The following is a 23839-nucleotide window of genomic DNA, read 5'->3' on the forward strand; positions in this document are numbered from 1 at the left end:
AAAACAATTAAAAGAATCGTATATTGGTAGGTACTAATCGTTTATTAAGTAGGTACTAATTTTTCCGATTCCGATATTCCTAAAAGTTCTGATTTCCGATTCCAATTTATCGCCCCAACACTAATATATATATATATATATATATATATATATATATATATATATATATATATATATATATATATATATATATATATATATATAAAGAAGTATGTCGTGGTTTGCATTGTAAGCTTTCAGAAACACCTTACATATATACATATATGTATATATATTATTTATTACTACGTATTATTACTATATACACCTGAAGAAGGTCGGAGATTATATCGACCGACACTATGTGAAAATGATACTCAAGGTGAGAACAGTAGTCCGAAAAATCAAAATAATATGAATTATCAATCTTTTTCTCAAAAACTCAGAAGCAAGATATCAATTCGGTATGGACCCGTATCATTGCGAAAATGGAACAATCACGTTTAAGTTTAAAATAGCATTGTTAAACGCGTTCATACATTCTATAGAAAATACACACACAAATAAATTACTGGAAAACCATTTATGGCGGATATAATAAACAGCACAAGAATGCTGAAATTATATAGTATTAACGTATTGGCGGTTTGCTGGGGTAAAGTGTTTTTAGATGGAAACCGGAAACCATTAAAACTCTTTTATAGATAAGCTAGAAGCTGTACCCGGCGTTGCCTGGTATTAAACGTAACGTTAAATTTCTTACCCCCCCCAAAAAAAAATGAGACATGGTCATGCAAGTATCATGTTCTAAACAGTTCAAGTATTGTTAGTAAAAAAAAATTATTCGAGCTGAGATCGAAACCGAAACCTAAAGCAATGAGTCAAGCACGATAACCATTAGGCCAAATTGATAGGATCTTTAAAGAAAGTTTTCAAACCTACTTATTCTCAACATAAGGCACCTGTAATGTGAACCACTCACGCATGCGCATTCGTGAAACAGTTGACAAACAGATAAAAATCCAGTGGCCTACCACATACCAATTTTGACCCCTTAGTAGCTCTTTTTTCCGGATGAAAACCGATTAAAAATTTTTCCACATGTCTGAATCCTCTATATACCAAAGTTCAAGTCAGTAGATAAGAAATTCGTTGAATATATAGGTTGAGAATTATCCTCACACACATTTTCACTTCATATATATATATATATATATATATATATATATATATATATATATATATATATATATATATATTATATATATATATATATATATATAATTTAATACACAGATATGTTGGATGCAGTGGGGGAGGAGTTCTTTTCTGTTACCACCAAAGAGTTTTTCATAGTTTTTTTAATAGTTTTTAAAATAGTTTTTTTTAAATAGTTTTTTCATAGTGTCTTAAATAGTTTTTTCATAATTTTTGGAAATACTTTTTTAAATAGTGTCTAAATAGCCTTTTAAATAGTTTTTTAATAGTTTTTTTTGTCTACGTTAGTTTAGGAGTAAAACAATGACATATTTAAAAAAAAGGGCTTTATTTAGATAAACTGCACAATCATCAAATGTATGTATAATATGCATACTAGTCGATAGCTATCGTTATAAATTAATTCAGTTTTTTTTTTTCAAATAAATTTTGCTATTTTAAAAAATGTTTTAAAATTATTTTTTGTCAAGGAAAACTCGAAACAATATTGTTTTTTTTTCCAAGTATTCTGTAAAGTATTTTTTGTAAAAAAGATTTTTTTTTAATTGCAAGAGAAGGTTTTAAAGATTCATTATGTTGGTACTGTCCAAGATTTACATGTAACAATTGGTGTTTTTTTTTTTCCTCTTCCAATATTTATCCAAAAGTCGTCTGCTAGGCGAGCGCACCGCCTCGCTGTAATTCAGTGCATCGCGTTGTGATTGGCTGATCGGCGTGTTACGTCAGACAGCAGCTAAACTCGAGTTGTTGCACAGCACAATCCGGCTGTTGAAGTTATGTTAAGGCGAAAGCCGAGCGAACGCCGAGATACGTCAGGTTCATAATATGCGCCAGTACCAAAAAAAAATAAAAAATAAAATAAATAAATAAATAAAAAACATAAAAAACAATAATAATATTAGAATCTTGTTTAACCTTTAAATCTGCAATTTAGATTTTATTCTTATTTTTGTTCCTAATTTTTATTTATTCATATTCTTAACATATAATATTGATTAATACATTGATTATTAAATGAGGAAACATAACACGTAAATAAGACTTAAAAAAGCATTTGCCGTTAATAACAACTTTAAACATTTATTTAGGCACGTTTTACGTACCCAACTTTCGTATCTCCTGGTTTAAAATAACGTTATCTTTGACTCTACCGAAGCGATATGCTTCTAATAGCGTTTTTGTAATTAAAGGAAAAATTTCTTAATACAATCAATTAAATATTAAAAAAATCTGATTTGCATTGTTAGTAAAATTAAACGTATTTTTATAAATTTGTATTAGGAATTCAAAATGGCTAATTGACTATGAAAAAATATCCATGTTTCTTTTAAGGAACTAGGTTCTATGTGAAATTCATGTAAAGAATTTTGTGTAATTTTTGTTCGTGAGAGTGCAACCTTTATTTTCGAAGTCACATTGTATTTGGAGGACGAGTTTTCTACAAAAACCACCTGCAGTTACATTAAATGACGAGAGAAACGCGTCATTCTAGGGGTTTCCTACACAGATAAAAAAATAACCGTGCCAAGTTTCGTTGCTCTATTATTAGGCTGGGGAGGTTCGGGTGTCTATTCCGAAAGCCGTTTTTAACATGGGGAGGTCGGGGTGTTTATTCGTTGTAAACGTACACGAAAACCTACAAAAGTCGACATTTCCAATGTGAACGATGAGTTGGACTTATGCAAAAAAAAAAAAAAAATACCAAAAAGTTATACCAAATTGATTTTTTCATTTAAAAAATTAAATTATTTCGTTTTTTAATCCATAAAAATACAATAGTTGAATGTTATTATTTCGATTACTTTAGTTTTGGTGGGAGGGGGGCACAATTAAAAAAAAAGCATTAAAACGGAACGAAATTTAAATTTTCGTTCCGTATTTACAACAACTGTAAAACAGCGCATACTCTGAAAGTTTTACCTAAAAATAATAACTGTGGCAAGTTTCGTTGCTCTATTATTATGAGAAGTAGGCCAGGGGCATTACTTATTGAACGCCCCTTGCACATGAAAGACGAAATATTATGCTACATAGTTCATTCATACCCGATCTCACATTACGTTTCTCAAAGATCGTATTCTAAATCAAATACCAAATATTTGACAAATTCTACTTTGAAATATTTCAAATACCAAATATTTGACAAATTCTACTTTGAAATATTTCAAATACCAAATATTTGACAAATTCTAGTTTGAAATATTTCAAATATCAAATATTTGACAAATTCTACTTTGAAATATTTCAAATACCAAATATTTGACAAATTCTAGTTTGAAATATTTCAAATATCAAATATTTGACAAATTCTACTTTGAAATATTTCAAATACCAAATATTTGACAAATTCTGCTTTGAAATATTTCAAATACCAAATATTTGACACATTCTACTTTGAAATATTTCAAATACCAAATATTTGACAAATTCTAGTTTGAAATATTTCAAATATCAAATATTTGACAAATTCTACTTTGAAATATTTCAAATACCAAATATTTGACAAATTCTACTTTGAAATATTTCAAATACCAAATATTTGACAAATTCTACTTTGAAATATTTCAAATATCAAATATTTGACAAATTCTACTTTAAAATATTTCAAATACTAAATATTTGACAAATTCTACTTTGAAATATTTCAAATACCAAATATTTGACACATTCTACTTTGAAATATTTCAAATACCAAATATTTGACACATTCTACTTTGGAAATATGTTCTCAGAAGTTTAACAATTTTAACAAAAAACAAAAACAAACCCTTCGTGTTATTTAATGTTATATTTATATTTTATTTAAAAATATTGTATGTTAAATTGTATAAAGAAATATATATGTATATTGTTATAACTTTTATATTTTACAGTGTGTCCGGCAGCCCAATTAGACTTAACTTTCATTATTGATGGTTCAGGAAGTGTCCGCGAACAGAACTTCGGCCTGATAACTAACTTCCTGCGAGAAATGATTAGCGACTTGGACATCCAACCAGACAACGTCCATGTGTCCGTGATCCTGCTGGCCACCAACGCTACGGTGGTGATGAGCATGGAGGACTTCCGTGATGACACTAACCTGGAGGCTGCCTTTCAGCGTATCCGATATGCCGGTGGCTTGACCAATACAGCTAAGGCTATTGACTTGGCTGTCAGCGTCGCTAGGAACACATCTTCGCTTAAGAGAGTGAACAAAGCATCTAATGTTTTCGTCCTTGTCGGCGACCTTCGCTCGCAAAACGTCAGCGACGCCATATCGTCTGCCATGAGAGCTAAAGAGATGGGATTTGAGCTATTTGTCCTCGGCGTTGGTAATGCGGAGGTAGGGCAATTGAAGGCGTTTGCATCAACACCAACCTGTAAACATCTCAGTATTTTGGACTCGTATTTTGAGCTGTATTTATCCATCAACCAACTCCAGAAGAGATTGTGTGAAGGTATGACTACAATATATTTATTTACGTATTTGTTTATATTTGTGTCACAGAAGACCAGTTTACATTTCAAAACAAATTTGTCAGTTTCAATTTCAAAACAAAGGGATCCAATCTCTGGTCGCCGTTGTCGGACTTTCTATTTATTTATTTATCTACTTATATGTCTTCCCGGAAATGGTGTCTCGCACGCTGCATGAAACTCTTTGATATTTACAGTCCTCGATCTTATTTTTGCAATCCCCTTTATTTTATTTATTTATTCATATTGAATTTTGGCGACATACGAGTGATTTTTTTACAGAGAAGTCACCACTTATCAAGGCCAGGGGCCACTCGAGGGTTAATATAATAAGTGTACAGTGGTCAATGGGACAATGTCGTAGTAATTGTTAGTGGAAATTTTGTAAATTGAATTACTTAAGGGGAACGGCTCATCAAGAACTTGTTTACATTGGACTTGAAGACGACCATATAGTAGTCAACTGGAAAGCAGGCAAATGAAAGAGAGTTATACGAGTGTGCAGTTCTAAGAAAGAAGCCTTGTTCATGGAATCTACGTTTAGATTTCGGCACAGATAAAGAGTGGGGGGAATTGAATAAGAAAGATTTCTTTCTTTATTTATTTAATTGATAAATTTAGTTAGCTTAGTTCTCAACAGCCATTTAATTATAAATTTCCGACCCTGCGAAAATAAAGGAGTAAAAATACTAAAATCAATAAAAAGAATAAAGAGTTAAAAAACCAAAACCAAAAATCTACTTATATATATATATATATATATATATATATATATATATATATATATACATAAATATATTTATATAAATATATATATATATATATATATAAATAAATATATATATACATATACATAAATATATTTATATAAATATATATATATAAATATCTATATATATATATATATAAATACACATATATATAAATACATGTATATATATATTGTAAATACATATATATGTAAATACATATATATGTAAATATATATATATATGCAAATACATATATATAAATACATATATATAAATACATATATATATAAATACATATATATATAAATACATATACATGCAAATACATATATATAAATACATATATATAAATACATATATATATAAATACATATATATGTAAATACATATATATATAAATATATATATACATATAAATATATATATACATATATATATATATATAAATATATATATATATACATAAATATATATATATATACATATATATATATATATATAAATACACATATATATAAATAGATATATATTTAAATAGATATATATTTAAATAGATATATATATATATATAAATACATATATAAATAAATACATATATATATAAATACATATATATATATGAATACACACACACATATATATAAATACATGTGCATATATATATATATATAAATACATATACATATGTATATATTTAAATACATATACATATGCATATATATAAATACATATACATATATATATAGATACATATACACATATATATATATATATTTAAATACATATGCATATATATATAAATACATATACATATATAAATACAAATACATATTTATAAATACATATACATATATATAATACATATATATATATAAATACATATACATATATATATAAATACATATACATATATATATATAAATACATATACATATATAAATACATATACATATATATAAATACATATACATCTATATATAAATACATATACATATATATATATATATATAAGTACATATATATATATGTACTTATATATATATATATGTATATGTATTTATATATATATATATATTTATATATATATATATATATATATATATATATATATATATATGAATACATATACATTTGGGAGTGCTTGAGTATGATATATGCCTGAGCAATTAGATTGGGTTGACCTTCTTCTAATGGGTTGAGGGTACCGGATTGACAGTTCCTGGCTGCTGTTCCCAACTGGTAGTACAGGAACCCTAACTCTTAGGTAGCGCTTAGAGCGGCGACTCTATCAACAGTTGAATAATATCAGGTTGTTTGTAGTGCCATGACGCGCATGGAAAGGGATCCTGCACTCATCCCCGGTGGGCTTTCCTGAGGCCACAATCCTAATTGGAGAAAGGCCAGCTGATGGTCTACTTGTGATGCACGTCTTTTGCTCTGTATAACCTCTTGTTTAGCTCCCCCTTACCTAAACCGAAACTCTTTAAAAAATATGACGACAGTACAATCTAAAAATAAGCTTAAACCAGGCTTAGGGACAAACAAATTCAATTTGCGTCCTCCCTTGAGGCTTGCATTCACAATTTAGCTGATGTTGAAGCATTTCTCTTAACAAATACCCCGGATATCTTAGCACTAAGTGAGACTAACCTACACTCCTTCATCCCCTCTAACCACTTTAACATGCCTGGATATCTCCCACTCTGCCGTAAGGACTCTGACAGACACATGCACGGACTTGGAGTTTACATTCGTAAATCGTAATACCCCCCCCGACTAGAGAAACAAACCTAGAAACGGATGATCAAGCCTTTATGTGCTTTAGACTAAACATGCAACACAATATTAGCTACTTTTATTTTCTCTACCGCTCTCCCTCGACTCAGGACTGCACCATAATAAACAAAGTTTCTGACAGCATAGACACAGCACTCTTCCTCGACACTAGCGCACAAATACATGTATTTGGTGATTTTAATGTCAACTCGAGACTTCTGGAAAATCTACAACAGTGTAGTAAATAATGGGCAATCAACAATTTCCCCACTAACCAACAATCACGAGGTTGTCTCCTCAGCAACCGACAAGGCTGACATGCTTGCCAGTCGGTTTGCCTCAAACTGCACACTGGATCCTTCCAACCACCCCCTACCTAACTTTCCTATGCGGACAGATGCCACGCTAGACGATCTGAAAATCACCCCTGCTCAGGTGCATGCCATCATAAAAAACCTTGACACTTCAAAAGCATATGGACCCGATCTCATCCCAGCTGTGCTATTAAAAAAGTGCTCAGCCGAAGTAGCTCCAGTTCTCTCCAAACTCTACAACAAATGCCTTAATGAAGCTTGCTTTCTGGGCTGTTGGAAAACTGCTTCTGTTGTACCAGTATTCAGGAATTCTGGCGAAAGAACTGACCCATCAAATTATCGCCCCATTAGCCTCCTCCCACTTTTTGCCAAAATATTTGAGACCTTAATTAACCATGCTCTAGTCCATTACCTTACAGATGCTGAACTTCTGACTGACAAACAATATGGATTTAGACAAGCCCGTTCCACAGCAGAATCCTAACTGTAATCTCTGAACGTATATACCATTCACTGGACAAAGCAGGGGAGGCTCTGGATAAATCTAAGGCTTTTGACAGGGTATGGCATGAGGGTCTCCTCAGGAAAATTAGATCATACGGTATCACTGGTAGAATACTTAACATAATTAAATCCTTCTTAGATAAGAGAAAAATCCAGGTTGTCCTCGACGGTCGTACATCTAAACAATATGATATAAATGCGGGGGTGCCCCAGGATTCTATCCTTGGACCTCTATTGTTCCTGATATTCATAAATGACCTCCCCGACAAAATTGCCTCTGAGATGGATATATATGTTGATGACACTACACTCTATGGCAGGCACAACAGGAAGACGAATGAACACATTTCTAAAGAAATGGCAGAAACACTAGAGGAAGACCTCCAATCTGTGGTGGAATGGGGACAAAAGTGGTTGGTCGTGTTCAATGCTGCCAAGACTAAACTAGTTTCATTCAATAATTACAAAAAACCCTCTCTACCACCTATACCAATGGCCAACGACTTTTTATCTGAGAGTACATCTTTCAAAATCCTTGGCCTAACGTTAACAGGAAACATGAGTTGGAACAATTACATTGAAGGCATTGCCAGGGCCGCTGCAAGAAAGGTGGGCTCTCTCTACCATGCTAGACAACTACTAACACCCGAAAGTATCCTGTACCTTTATAAGGCCACTATTCGCCCATGTATGGAGTATTGCTGTCACATTTGGGCTGGTGCATCTGCTACTAGTCTCTCGCTCCTTGACAAGGTTCAAAAGAGAGTCGCAAACCTGATAGACCCTGAACTGGCATCTAAGCTTCAGCCTCTGTCCCATCGACGAAATATTGCATCCCTCTGCCTTTTCTAAAAGTATTTTAGTGGTGAATGCTCTGACGAACTGCAATCACTTGTGCCCCCACAACGTGAGCACCCTCGACAAACCGACAGGTTGCTAAATCCCACCTCACACTGTATAGATCCCTAGAGTCAAAAGATCTTTTTACTCCAATAGTTTTTCCCCAGAACCGCTAGACTCTGGAATTCCATTCCAGGTCCCTGCTTCCCCAACAGTACTGATGTGCAGAAGTTTAAGTGTAACGTGAACCGACATTTTGCTGCCCAAATCCCTACATAGTACCCCAGTAGTTGTTGCCCCTGATAGTAGCCCCCTGCACCAAAGTGGCAATTTGCCTTGTTTGGGGTGAAAATGTAATTAAAAAAAATATATATATATGTACATATATATATAAATACATACATATACACATATATATATATATAAATACATACATATACACATATATATATATATATATATATATATATATAATATATATATATATATATATATATATTATAGATATTTGAATCTAATATTACAATTAAATTTTTATTTTTTAACTGAAGTACAATCTTGTCTATACTATTTATAGATATCAATAATTTTTTTTATATATCTGTAATATATATATATATAAAAAAAAATCATTGTAAAACTTTTTCATTAAAAATAAATAATTACTAGTAGCCCCTTTATGGCGTGCTCTTTAATGGAAAATAATTTAAATCATCTAATCTAAGTTAAAAAACGCACATTTCTTTCTACTTCATTTGTTGAACACTGATTAGACAGCTGGTTATGTTTGTCCGCCTGATTTGACATAAATAGGGTTTATTTCTCTACCAATCATTTAATAGTTGCAATTGGCGCCACTGTTTAAAGGTCTCAGAATTGAGTTAAAGGTCCCTCGTGTTCCCGGGCTTGAATCGTGCAACTAGTTAGGACGGTTATCGTCACACTGAAGAGTGCACAAGGATAAAACGTATATTTGGATAAATATTAAATATTTATTATTGAATAATTATTATATCCTATGATAATCCACTGTTAGACTTGAATCTTCAAATTTCAGATATAGAAATTCAGTGATTTCGAGTATACGGCAATCAAGCTACATATTATTTTCCACGTTTCATTTTTATAAGGTCTCGTCAGGTTAATGCATGGAATTTATGCTACCACATATTTATCTTTATATATAGAAAAGTGAGCTTGTCCATCTGCGCGAGGAACGATTTCTACCAAAATACTCTGTCAATCTTTGGTTTACAGACGTGAGAATTAATGAATAGGAAATTTGAACCTGTAAAACCAATTCGATTTGGTTTTTAGCCGGTAAAAATAGCTTCTAAGGGGTAAAAATTGATACAATTGGAAATTGGCAGGCATAAGTCAACTTAAGTTGCTTCTTTATGCATGCGCAAATATACATTTATACGTTAATGTCATTTTATTTTTAGAGTTTTGATATCCATCTATTAGTGGATCAGACGGTAATGAATAAGGTTGAAGAACTACATGTTTTGGTTTCGATTCTAGCTGATGGTACCTAAGTCATTTTTATTTTATTTTTGAAATCACTAATATATATTGGGAACAATATGATAATGAGAATTGTCTCTGCAATAAAAAATACGAAATTTGCATAAATTAAAATATATCTAAGTGTATTTTATGACTGGCTAACGCCGATGGCCTACTAGTATATATATATATATATATATATATATATATATATATATATATATATATATATATATATATATATATATATATACGTGGTATTAAGTTTGCTAACTACCCAATCAGATTCTTCGTTATTCTCATAAAATAAAAAGAAAAAAAAGAAAACATATCTAGGTAAAAACAATGTTACATTTTTATAGACAAAGAAGGGTGACACACCCTCATCAAAAATGAACAAAACAAAGGTGAAATAAAAGCCAGTCGATCTTTGTCTGATAAAGGCCTGGCTACTAGTTGGTGAAAATATAGTTGAGTATAACAAGGAATCTGTTTGGTTAGCTAGAAAACTTAATTCTATTCAATGGTTTGAAGAGTCTTGACATAGGCATCAGCATTGACACTAAAGCCATGCGTAAAAAAATTGAATAGGTACGATGTGCCCTTCTCTAGTAACAACGCTGAAAACTATCTCCTAACTCTGCTGACATTAACTGCATCGGCTTCGTAAACTTTCAACAGGCGCCAATAAATGTTGATCGGTTCAATTTTTTCTGCATAGAGGAATTCAACCACACATCTCAGCTACTGACGCACTCCCATAACAGAGGTTGCTTTCTTAGAGATTCACACCATTAATATTTGCAACAGAGAGATGAAACTTTCAGGTCATAAATGTATAAGTTCAGTTACCATAACTATGCAATTTGCAATCCCCTTAGATCTATTCGGGCGGGGAAAATACTTTTAGGAATCGTGACTATCATTGACGACTTTTAGGAATCGTGCATTTTATTAGATAAAGTAGTTTCTACTACAGGATCTTCTAAAAGAAAAGGAAAAAAACATTAGTTAATATATTTTTAATTTAAATTGCAAAAATATAAGTGTCTTAAAATACCTGTAGTTTCCCATACTGCCACCAGACCTCTAATCTGAGCACTCTGGCATCAAATCTTTGCTAGTTCGTATAGTTTGAGGTGTCTCATCACAGATTCCTCAAATGCTATAGCATCATTAATCTACGAATGGCATTCCAAAAGTAATGTCTCCTATTTTCCCCGCCCGAATAGATCTAAGGGGGATTGCAAATTGCATAGTTATGGTAACTGAACTTATACATTTATGACCTGAAAGTTTCATCTCTCTGTTGCAAATATTAATGGTGTGAATCTCTAAGAAAGCAAACTCTGTTATGGGAGTGCGTCAGTAGCTGAGATGTGTGGTTGAATTCCTCTATGCAGAAAAAATTGAACCGATCAACATTTATCGGCGCCTGTTGAAAGTTTAGGAAGCCGATGCAGTTAATGTCAGCAGAGTTAGGAGATGGTTTTTTTTTTTTACATGGGTATCACCACTTATCAAAGCCAAGAGGCCACTCGAGGATAAGGTTACAGAGTGTACAGTAGAAATTGGACAATATAGTAATTGTTAGTAATGGAAATTCGATAAATTTGTTAACTTATATGGAACGGTTCATCAAAAAATTGTTTACATTAGACTTGAAGACAACCATAAAACATAAAAAAAAAAATCACAAATCAAGTGGTTATGTTTTTTTGTTTTTTTTTAAATGAAGAAAATCAAATTTTACAATTTTAGCAATTAATAAAATAAAATGGTTCATAAATCTCAGTAGTTGAATTCAGTTGTTGGTCATTGAATTTAACATTCTATAAAACCTGCTGTCTTCTGGACCCCCTCCTCACTTAACTTTCTTTAAAAGAATATTCCCATGAAACGTCCTCCTTTCAAAAGAAGCCGATTGAACCGGCCATAAGTGAATGCTGCTTCAATCAGTTCGACGACAATTACATCAAAATTTGTCAGTATTTTATTAAGTGTAATTCTAAATAAACATTTGTACGTCAATATTACAATTTAGCAACGATGACATCAAATTAAAAAAGTTATTACGAAAACAAGTGTAAAAAAATCCGAATCATTTCATACAAAATTTTTTATGACATCAGCGCAAACAAGTTAACCAAAGAGAAATATTCACATTGATAAAAAAAATTGAATTTTGAGGAACTAACCAGTTTGCCAAGACATTTTTAAAACTATAAAATATCATGATAGCACTATTGATTAGTATTCTCATTTTTAATGTCTTTATTAAAACTAAACCAGTACAAAAAACAAATTGGAATCTTAGATTGAACAGGTTAAGTCACAAAGGTAAACAGTTTCCATTCCAGACATGACCAAGTGGAAAAGTTCATTATCTGAAAGTACATCTTTTAAACTCTTTGACCTAACGTTCACAAGAAACATGAGTTGAAACAATTATATTGAGAACATTGCCATGGCAGCTGCGAAGAAGGTGGGTTCTCTCTATTGTGCTAGAAAGCTACTAACACCTGAACGTATCCATTACCTCTATAAGACCACCATTCGCCCATGTATGGAGTATTGTTGTCATATTTGGGCTGGTGCATCTGCCACTAGTCTCTCGCTCCTAGACAAGGTTCAAAAGAGAGTTACCAATTTGATAGGTCCTGAACTGTCAGCTAAACTTCAACCTCTGTCCCATCGACGAAATGTTGCATCCCTCTGCCTTTTTTACAAGTACTTTAACGGAGAATGCTCTGACGAACTGCAAGCACTTGTGCCCCCATGACGTAAATACCCCCAACAAACCCGACAAGCAGCTAAATCCCACCCCTTCACAGTAGAGATCCCTAGATGCAAGAGAGACTTCTACTCCAGTAGTTTCTTCCCCAGAACAGCTAGACTTTGGAATTCCCTTCTGGGTCCCTGCTTCCTAACTGCACTGACATGCAGAAGTTCAAGTGCAACGTGAACCGACATCTTGCTGCCCAACTTCCTACACAGTACCCCTGATTCTTATGTCCCCGATAGTAGCCCCCTACAACAAAGTGGCAATGTGCCTTGTTTGGGGTGAAAATGTAATAAAAAAAACAAAAACAAAAAAACACCTAGAATTTATTGTTCATCAACAGTGCTGGGAGGTCAGGTCAAATTCTAGCATGAATTTCAGGAAACATAATTGTTTTTACATGTAATTCACAATCATTGAGAAAGTTTTAAATAATGGATCAAATAATATTTTTTGTCGCATTTCAACAAATTGGAATGTTAAATGCTGCCCCCCCCCACTTTAACTTTTTTTTTTTGAGATGAGGATTTATCTTATTCAGACTGGAGTGTTATTCTCACATTTTCTGAAGGACTCCATCATTAATATTGTGAGCTTCTGATTTCTGCCCATCAACCACTACTCTTATGAACCTATCAGAGAGAAATGATTTAATAATCGAAAACACATTTCCAGCTATACCATGGCTGGAGATTTTGTGGAGTAGACCTTTTTGCCATATCCTATCAAAGGCCTTTGATATGTCAAGAGCAATTGCTCTAGAAAGGAAGCTTCCGTCGAGAGATTCGCTAATCCTATGAGATATAACTGTTAGCACATCTGCACTTTCTTTTTTCTTTTACAACTCTTTACCGTTCCTGCTTCTTTTTAGAGCAACTAGTCCGTTCGTGTGATAGAAATGACGATTACTGTGAAAATATGTCTTAATGTGATCACGTATTTTCATATTTTATATAATGAAGAAATAGTCACATATTTTTAACATTGTTTTGTATTCGTATATTTAAAAAAAATTTGAAAACTAAAATAAATGTTCATTTAAAAAAAAGTTATTTCAAACCTACACTTTCGGGGGGGAAAAATTACCTTTTTTTCAAGGCAAGACACTTAAAAAATATATTGAATTTATTATATAAAAGATCACGAGCAGTTGATCAACATTTTTAATAGAACGAATAAGAAGCCGAGATGCATTTGCATATTAATATAGTAACCTTTCTTGGTAACAGCTGGCAAGAAATTGTCCATTGATTTTGTTAATTTATTTAACTCGGAAAGTTCAAGTTGATCCCACGTTGATCTGCTTTTTCAGCTAGATTTTTTTCTACCTTCATAGAATTTCATCTTCACAATTGATCGCAGATTTTAAGAGTGGATTCAAATAGGGACTTGATCCGCCCTCTTTTCACACTGAAAAAATATACATATACAGGTTGACAGTGACTCTTACATCAGTCAAATAGTCAATATATTTGACATGAACTAGCTATAGTTTATATTGTTTAGAATAATTATATGTACATTCTAGAAAAATGATATTCATCAATTTCACGATTAATATCATTTTAATATGATATCAGGTATAATTTAACATAATATCTTTGTCGGTTTAAAATTTCAGTCTTAAAAATGAAAAAATATGGTTTTCTGAAAACCTTTATTCATAAAACTAACGATATTTGCTTTCTATAACTTGATCCCATCTGCCAACAAGCTCAAATGCATCGCTTCTTTAGATTTTGATATGAAATATGAATCCAATTCATCTTCAATCTCATCTTGTGATGTTAATCTAAGCTCATTTGAATGTTTTGTAATCTTTTTTTGATTTTATAAAAGAGTCACCATTTATGAAGACCCTCTATATCCTCTAAATAAGTGATAGTCCAAATAAGCAAGGTCAGGAGAATATGCAGGATGAGATAAGATTTCTCAACCAAATTCTCCTAGGAGATAGGATATCTTTGATCAGTGGAACTGTTAGATATTGACCGGAGGTGTCCTAGTCGACGATTATTATGATTATTCAAGCCAAAGATTTTGTCAGCTAAAATATGTTTTAGAATAATCAAACTATAATAAATATTTATTTACATTAATTGAGGAATGTAACTAAAAATTGTTATCATAACAATTTAGTTGACAACTTAGAAATAATGGCATGTAAAAACATCAGGTGATTATCTTAGTAACGTATACTAATGACATAATTTAGTAAGGGGGCGATAGTCTTTTTGAGATACGTATAAATTTAGTCAAATCAATCGGAATCGAGAGAGGGACAGAGACAGTCCTTAGATCGTGATGGCCCCGAGTAGAGAGCGTCAGAAATAGCGATAGTCAGAATCAGTGTTTCCAAAAGGGAAAAACATTCTGGAATAAAAAGTTACGGGAAATAACACACGAGACTGTTTTTTTCTTGGGAAGAATTTCCATTGCAATTAAATAAGACCAAAGATTGACCAGATATTACCCGATTGGTCAAACGTTGACCCCCCCCCCCAATAAGTGTTATTCGTTCGTTATGATGTAAAGGTATATTCTTGTCCCGTCAAGAACTGTATTCAAGTGTACAAAAACACGCAACAAACTGTAGATAAACGACCACAACGCTAGACACTTATAGACAAGCACGCGTACATACACACGTCTTCTAAATGACTATGAGACGTATATAATACGCATATACATTCTCATACAATCTAACCACTAGACGACATCATGTATATATCAGAAAGTTTAAATAGACATCTGTTAAATAGACACCTATATATATATATATATATATATATATATATATAAGTGAATGTGTCTGTGTATCTGTGTGTCTGTCTGTCTGTGTACATTTCCCTATGCAATAACTCTGTCAATTTTAAGTCTACAGACTCGAAATTTGATATACAGGGTACTGAGATTTGGGAAAATCGATGTGATCGGTTTTCGACCAGAAATTTGGCGATTAAGGAGTCAATTTTGGGTTTAAACACTTGAAATTTTAGATATAGGGTTCTTGGACGTGGATCTAACTTAATAACTTGATTTAAGCCTAAAACAAATTTTAAAGGGTCATAATAGCGGTCAAAGTTAAAAAAATTGACCGCTTTTTTCTTTTTTTTTTTGCTCAACATACACCTCCAAATACCCGGGCAACGCCGGGCACCTATGCTAGTACATATATATATATAAGTGAAATTGTCTGTGTGCGTCTGTGTGTGTACATTTCCCTAGCAAACTGATTTGGCATAAGGGGTATTGAGATTTAGGAAAATCTTTTTAATCGGTTTTCGGCCAGAAATTTGGCTGTCAGGGGATCAAAGTTCAACGATTTGACCTTTGAAAACTCTACCAAACTCCTCCACCAATTTTGGGTCTAAACACTTGAAATTTTAGATGTAGGTTACTTTGACATGAATCTAATATTTTAATTGGATTTGAGTCTAAAACAATAAATGTTAAGGGGTCATAATTGGGGTGAAAGTTAAAAAAATGTTACCTCTGCGGTTTCTACCAAATTACTCAGCTAATTTTTGGTCTAAACATTTGAAATTTTACATAAAATGTATTCAGACATAGGGCCAGCTTTTTAATCAGTTTTTGGCCTAAAAATTTGGCTGCCAAGGCGTCAAAGTTCAAAAGATTTTACCTTTGCGATCTCTAGCTAACTATTAAGCCAACTTTGGGTCTAAACATTTGAAATTTTACATAAAGAGTATTCAGACATGCAGCAAGCTTTTTAATCAGTTTTTGGGTGAAATTTTGGCTGCCAAGACGTCAAAGTTAAAACAATTGACCTTTGCAAACTTTACTAAACTCCTCCGCCAATTATGGGTCTAAACACTTGAAATTTTAGATGTAGTTTACCTGGACATGAATCAAACTTTATAATATATATATATATAATATATATATATATATATATATATATATATATATATATATATATATATATTAAAAGAGTTTATTTGTGGTACAGAATTTACCAATGACAGAAAAAAGAATTCTTTTGGACCCTAGACGTCTTCGCCATCCTCATCAGGGGAAATGATGACATTTTTTAAAATCTTTTTTAAAAAAGAAAATATGGGAAGAAATTAAAATTAATGATGAAAATGAGACTTATTTACAATTATAATAAAATATATGTACAGGGAAGAGGGAGAAGGAAAGGATAAAATAAAATGGATTAACGTACGAAGGGTGTGCAAAAAGTAATGCCCCTGACCTACTTCCCATAGCAGTAGAGCAACGAAACTTGGCACAGTTATTAGTCTTTCTCTACATAGGAACCACCCAAAGTTATGCATTTCTCCCATCGTTTGATGCAGCTCTGAAGACCGTTTTTGTAAAACACCCCAGGTTGGTCCTCCAATCACGATGTGACTTCAGAAATCAAGGCTGCATCATTTGGGAAACGCTTTCCTTTCAAAAACAACTTCATGGCTGGGAAGAGGTGAAAGTCAGAGGGTGCAAGGTCAGGAGAGTAGAGAGTAGATTTCATAACCACACGCCCGTACTTCTGATTTAGCGACATGCGAGTTGTGGACCAGAGCATTGTCCTGCAGGAGGAGGGTACCTTTGCTGATCTTGCCCCGCCTCTTGATTTTGATAGCTTCCCTTAATTTCCTCAAAAGTGAAGCATGATAGGCTCCTGTAATTGTGGTACCCTTTGCCAGGAAATCTGTCATCACTACTCCGTCCTGGTTGCCAGCAGATGGCTGCACCCTTGCCTTCTTTGGAGGTGGTGAGTCCAAGTGCTTCCACTGCATTGACTGGGCTTTGGTCTCGATCATAGTGATGGACCCAGGTTTCATCCTGTGTAATCAGTCTTTTGAAAAAATTTGACTCATCTTCTTAGCCCATCTCCAAATTCATCCTCGAGCACTCAATGCTTTCTCGCTTCTGGAATGGTGTGAGCAACCTGGGAATCCATCTGGCAGACACCTTATGCATATGCAAATGGTCATAAATGATAGTTTTCACAGACCCTTACTAATCTTGACATCTTGGGCTATTTGGTGAATAGTAATACGCCGATCTTCCAAAATGGCAGCCTCAACTTGACGGACAGATGCCTCATCAATGGCAGAAGGGGGGGGGGCGACCAGGTCTGAGAGCTGTTTCTACAGACTTCTAGCTATGTTTGCATTCACGATGCCAGCGTTTTACAAGGTCATATGATGGGGAATTATCACCATAAGTTTCTTTCATTTCATCAAAAGTCTCCTCTGGTGTGCGTCCTTTCAAATACAAAAACCGGATCACTACTCGACATTCAACAGGCTCCATTTCCCACCCGACTCAGTTCAAACACCTGTAAAACAGAAACCACAATTAGTTCGGAGCTGTAATTTGCCACATAACCCGTAGAGATATAAATCATAGCACATGCAAAATTTCAGCTAGATCAGACAACTGGAAGTGGGTCAGAGGCATTACTTATTGTATGCCCCCGTATATATATATATATATATATATATATATATATATATAAAATGGATATTATTTAAAAAAATTAAACCATCACGAATGAGGAATGATAACCCGCATATTATTATACGGGGGGGGGGAAGAAGAAAACAGGGGTGGGGAATCATATCTAAAGTATCTCTCTATAATTCGCCTTAAAAGTCTAGGGTATTCACAAACCGTTTCTGCCTGCAGAGAGAGGGTTTGAGGCGTGCAATGGAGACGGATTCGAGAGTTTTCAAATGATTACTCGATCGGCCTCGAAATAAAATTGAAAAAAGTCGTCCTTATAAGCCTGCCCACATTCTGGGTTATCCAATAAATGATTTCCAATTGCGGAATCTAAATTATTGTGGGTGGGGTTGAGGAGAATTTTATTTTTATTTTCATTTTTATTTCAAAAACCTGAAGGAGCATTTTGTCCAATTCTTGTTTCAAAATGAATGATGGTTCGCCCATTGCCGTAGACAGCATCGCACTGACATTTGAATTTATATATAATATTGCTAAGTTTAGTGCGATGCAAACCGTCCTTTTTGAAAGAAGAAAATGCAAGTTTCGTATTGAAAATAACCCGAGGTAAAACAAACGGAAACAATTGCTGATAGTCTGTTTAAGTTGATTAATGAGAGGAGGGACACATTTTTCCCCACCCAAGGCAACTTAAGATATACAGAACACTTTGAAGGGCCAAACGCTATATGTTTATTAAATTGGTTGATTTTAAATTTAATGCATTTATCAATTAAGAATTCTGGGTAGCCATTATCGATTAGAATTTCCTTAATTTTAGTAATTTCAGTATCTAGTCGACAGTGGAACAAATAACCAACGTATAAATTAACGCCAACTTCGTGGTTTTAGGAGTCAAAGAACATCATTTAGCATATAGACCGGTAAAGGTAGGTTTTCTATATATAGAAGTAAGAAAGCCTTCTCTTGACCTTTCAATAATTTAGATTAGAAATTATTTATTGGATAATCCAGAATGTGGGCATGCATATAAGGACAACATTTTTCATTCATATATATATATATATATATATATATATATATATATATATATATATATATATATATATATATATATACACGTTAATCCATTTTATTCTATCTTTTCTCCTTCCTTCTCCCCTGTACATATATTTTATTATAATTGTAAATAAGTCCTTCTCATTTTCATCATTAATTTCTTCCCATATTTTCTTTTTTAAAAAAGATTTAAAAAATGCCATCGTTTGCCCCTGATGAGGATGGCGAAAGACGTCTAGGGTCCAAAAGAATTCTTTTTTCTGTTATATATATATATATATATATATATATATATATATATATATATATATATATACACGTGTAATAACATAAAATAAATTGCAATGGGTTAAAATGTCCCTTCTACAAACCGGTAAAATCTTTTGTACCGACCTGAGAACTTCAGACAGACCATCTTTGTAAATTCCAGATATATCTAGAAAAATATTAGCAGGCTGTTGTTCGGGAACATTTATATTTTTATTTTAGATAGACCTCACAAAGCCTCAACAGATAAATAAACATCTTAACGTCCTTAAACTGTAATTTCTAAAGTAAAGTGGTATTTACTTTCCAATCGAATACGAAGAGATAATTTGGGATGCCGAAAACTCCCGAAGAAAATAATTTATTATGAGTAAGGAAGGTTTCTCTGTTAGAAACCCACAAAAAATGTCAGGGGTAAGATTTCTTTTATATATATATATATATATATATATATATATATATATATATATATATATATATATATATATATATATGACAACTTTCTTGAATCTCTGTGGGCTGTAAAACAAAGCTGAAAACGTCGTTGTAAAATTTAATTATATATTTGTTTCTCTTCCTGTTTTTTTTTCTAATATTATTGTTTTTACGCGGTTAAAAACATTTTTTCAACTCTTTCCTGCCGCTTTTGTATTAGACACTCACAAACACACAGAAAAACAATAAAAAGTTATTTAACGATTTCATTGATACATAATTAATATATACGATGCTATATTTTTATAATATCGTAATTAAATTTCAAATTTTACTAATAATTAAACTTTAAAAAACTTTCTTAATTTCTAGTTGCCAAGAAATTATCTCTTAATTGCATGTATCCAAATGTAACGGCTAACGAAAACCCATTGTCTTCAGAGCACCAAAAATGGTTCAAAATTCGAAAAAAAAAAATAAATAAAATAATAAACAAAATACTATGTAATATTTATTTGGTTGATTTCGATCATTATTTTGTTTATTTTTCTAGAATTTTGAGCCATTTTTTTTTGCCGCTCCCAAGACAGCGTATTTTTGTTTCGATTGCCTGTTTACTTCAACAGATCGACTCGATACTAATTTTTTTTCGGACCGATTAAAAGCTTTAGATTCCGTTAAAACATGCAAAACTAATCCAGGTAGGTAGAAGAGTAACAAATCTCGCTTTTGGTAACATTCATTTGTTATATATTTGAAATTTTGACACTTTTTGTTTTCGTTTGTTGGCTTCTCTGCTAAATCTCTGAAAACGGTTTGGTCGTTAAACGTTATCTACTTCCGATTGTTTATTGAGACATGTGACCAGATACACACGACCAAGTACAATGACGTAACCAGGTTATATGACTTTAGTTCTTAGGCCATCTTAATATAATTATTACACAGGGCCATGACTAAACTGCTTATAAATAAGATTGTATTTCAAGTTCCCACGCTTAATACAATAAAATATTAGCACAAAAGAAATACCTGAAATATAAAAAATACTGTAAATCGTATTTTATGAATATAATTATTATTTTTTTTTTTAATATTTCCACCTTTTTTTTATCTTCTTTCCATCTATTTTCGTCAAAGCAGTAAATAAAAGAAACAAGAAATTACACGATAGAAACATTTTTTCTTATCTTAGCTTTCGTCTGTCCACTCAAACAAGTTAGGAGAAATTCTCAAACTCGAGTAGTCTCTCTCTCTCTCTCTCTCTCTCTCTCTCTCTCTCTCGTGTGTGTGCGCATCCCACTTCATAGTGTCTGTAAAGCTGTCTATTTTATTGTCTCGAAAAGGTTCTTTCCAAAATTGTGTCTTCGAAACAAGATACGATCAAATAAATATTATTGTTATCAATAGAAAGAACGTTATTTTTCAGTGCTGCTTTTTAAAGTGACTGTTTTCGAAAGATTCAGTTTGTAATGAATAACAGCATCCTCACCTTGAGTGTTATTTGCACAACATTTCGGCTGATGCTACCGTCTTCCGACTTCAGGTGTAGCTTGTCTCATTAGGGAATATTTTTGTTGAACTCATGAATCTGTAGGAAATTTCGAACGGAATCCTTTATTTAATCCACGGGGGTAGCTTGTTCTGGTTTTGTCAGTCATGACCTGATAAAAGTTTAAAATATTTCGCAATTGTGTTCTTAGTATCGTCCGTTCTGAGGATTGAATCTTCAACCTCCAAAATATTGTCGATTAAAATTAAATTTTACCTAGTATTTTAGCAGTAACGTTACGAGTCCTTGAGAACAGAACAAGCGTACGCTACTTCCGTAGATTATATAAAGAGTTCCGTTGGAAATTTTCTACAGGTTCATGAGTTCAACATAATGACCGACAATAAACATAGGTGCATTTTATTCTTTTATTTTGTCTGAAATAACCCGTTTGACTTTGAGTAGTGAACAACTGGAAGACACTCTCGAATTCAGCTGTGAATGCAAACAGCATTAAAATCAAACGATTTCACGCGCTAGCATGAATGGACGGCTTTTTGAAATTGACTTCCAAACTAACTTATATCTTTAGAAGATATTTTAGTTGAGGCAAGATTTTTGGACTAGATACCATAACCCTGACACTAACCAGGTGGGTGATGCTTTTGTCGAGATACTATCTCTAGGAAAGTGCCTATCAAAGCTGAAGAATAAACGCATATATAAAAGAATAAACGAATATATGAAATATTAAACGAATATATAAAAGAACAAAAGAATATATAAAAGAATAATGAATATATAAAAGAATAATGAATATATAAAAGAATAAACGAATATATAAAAGAATAAACGAATATATAAAAGAATAACGAATATATAAAAGAATAAATGAATATATAAAATAATAAATGAATATATAAAAGAATACATGAATATATAAAAGAGTAAACGCATATATAAAAGAATAAACGAATATATAAAATAATAAACGACTATATAAAAGAATAACGAATATATAAAAAAATAAACGAATATATAACATACTAAACGCATATATAAAAGAATAAACGAATATATAAAAGAATAAACGAATATATAAAAGAATAAATGAATATATAAAAGAATAAACGAATATATAAAAGAATAATGAATATATAAAAAAATAAACGAATATATAACATAATAAACGCATATATAAAATAATAAACGAATATATAAAAGAATAAACGAATATATAAAATAATAAATGAATATATAAAAGAATAAACGAATATATAAAAAAATAAACGAATATATAACATAATAAACGAATATATAAAATAATAAACGAATATATAAAATAATAAACGAATATATAAAAGAATAAACGAATATATAAAAAAATAACGAATATACAAAAAAAAACGAATATATAAAAAAATAAACGAATATATAACATAATAAACGAATATATAAAATAATAAATGAATATATAAAAGAATACATGAATATATAAAAGAATACATGAATATATAAAAGAGTAAACGCATATATAACATAATAAACGAATATATAAAATAATAAACGAATATATAAAACAATAAACGAATATATAACAAAATAAACGAATATATAAAATAATAAACGAATATATAAAATAATAAATGAATATATAAAATAATAAACGAATATATAAAATAATAAATGAATATATAAAAGAATAAACGCATATATAACATAATAAACGAATATATACAATAATAAACGAATATATAACATAATAAACGAATATATAAAATAATAAACGAATATATAAAATAATAAATGAATATATAAAATAATAAATGAATATATAAAAGAGTAAACGAATATATAAAATAATAAACGAATATATAAAAGAATAAATGAATATATAAAAGAGTAAACGAATATATAAAAAAATAAACGAATATATAACGTAATAAACGAATATATAACATAATAAACGAATATATACAAAAATAAACGAATATATAAAATAATAAACGAATAT

The 23839-nt window shown here is 31.5% G+C and overlaps 1 protein-coding gene across 2 annotated transcripts in view; it reads left to right on the forward strand.

The window, feature by feature from the left end:
- Positions 1-23839, forward strand: part of LOC145291525 (uncharacterized) — a 122367-nt gene that overhangs the window by 43510 nt on the left and 55018 nt on the right. For both annotated transcript variants that reach the window (XM_080137515.1, XM_080137514.1), the window contains exon 3: positions 4071-4637. In XM_080137515.1, coding sequence (XP_079993641.1) covers positions 4071-4637 — 567 coding nt within the window. The remainder of the gene's footprint in view (positions 1-4070; positions 4638-23839) is intronic.

The sequence above is a fragment of the Euprymna scolopes genome, chromosome 12 (assembly GCF_053919585.1).
Source record: "Euprymna scolopes isolate OS-2025 chromosome 12, ASM5391958v1, whole genome shotgun sequence".
NCBI classification, from domain to species: Eukaryota; Metazoa; Mollusca; class Cephalopoda; order Sepiida; family Sepiolidae; genus Euprymna; species Euprymna scolopes.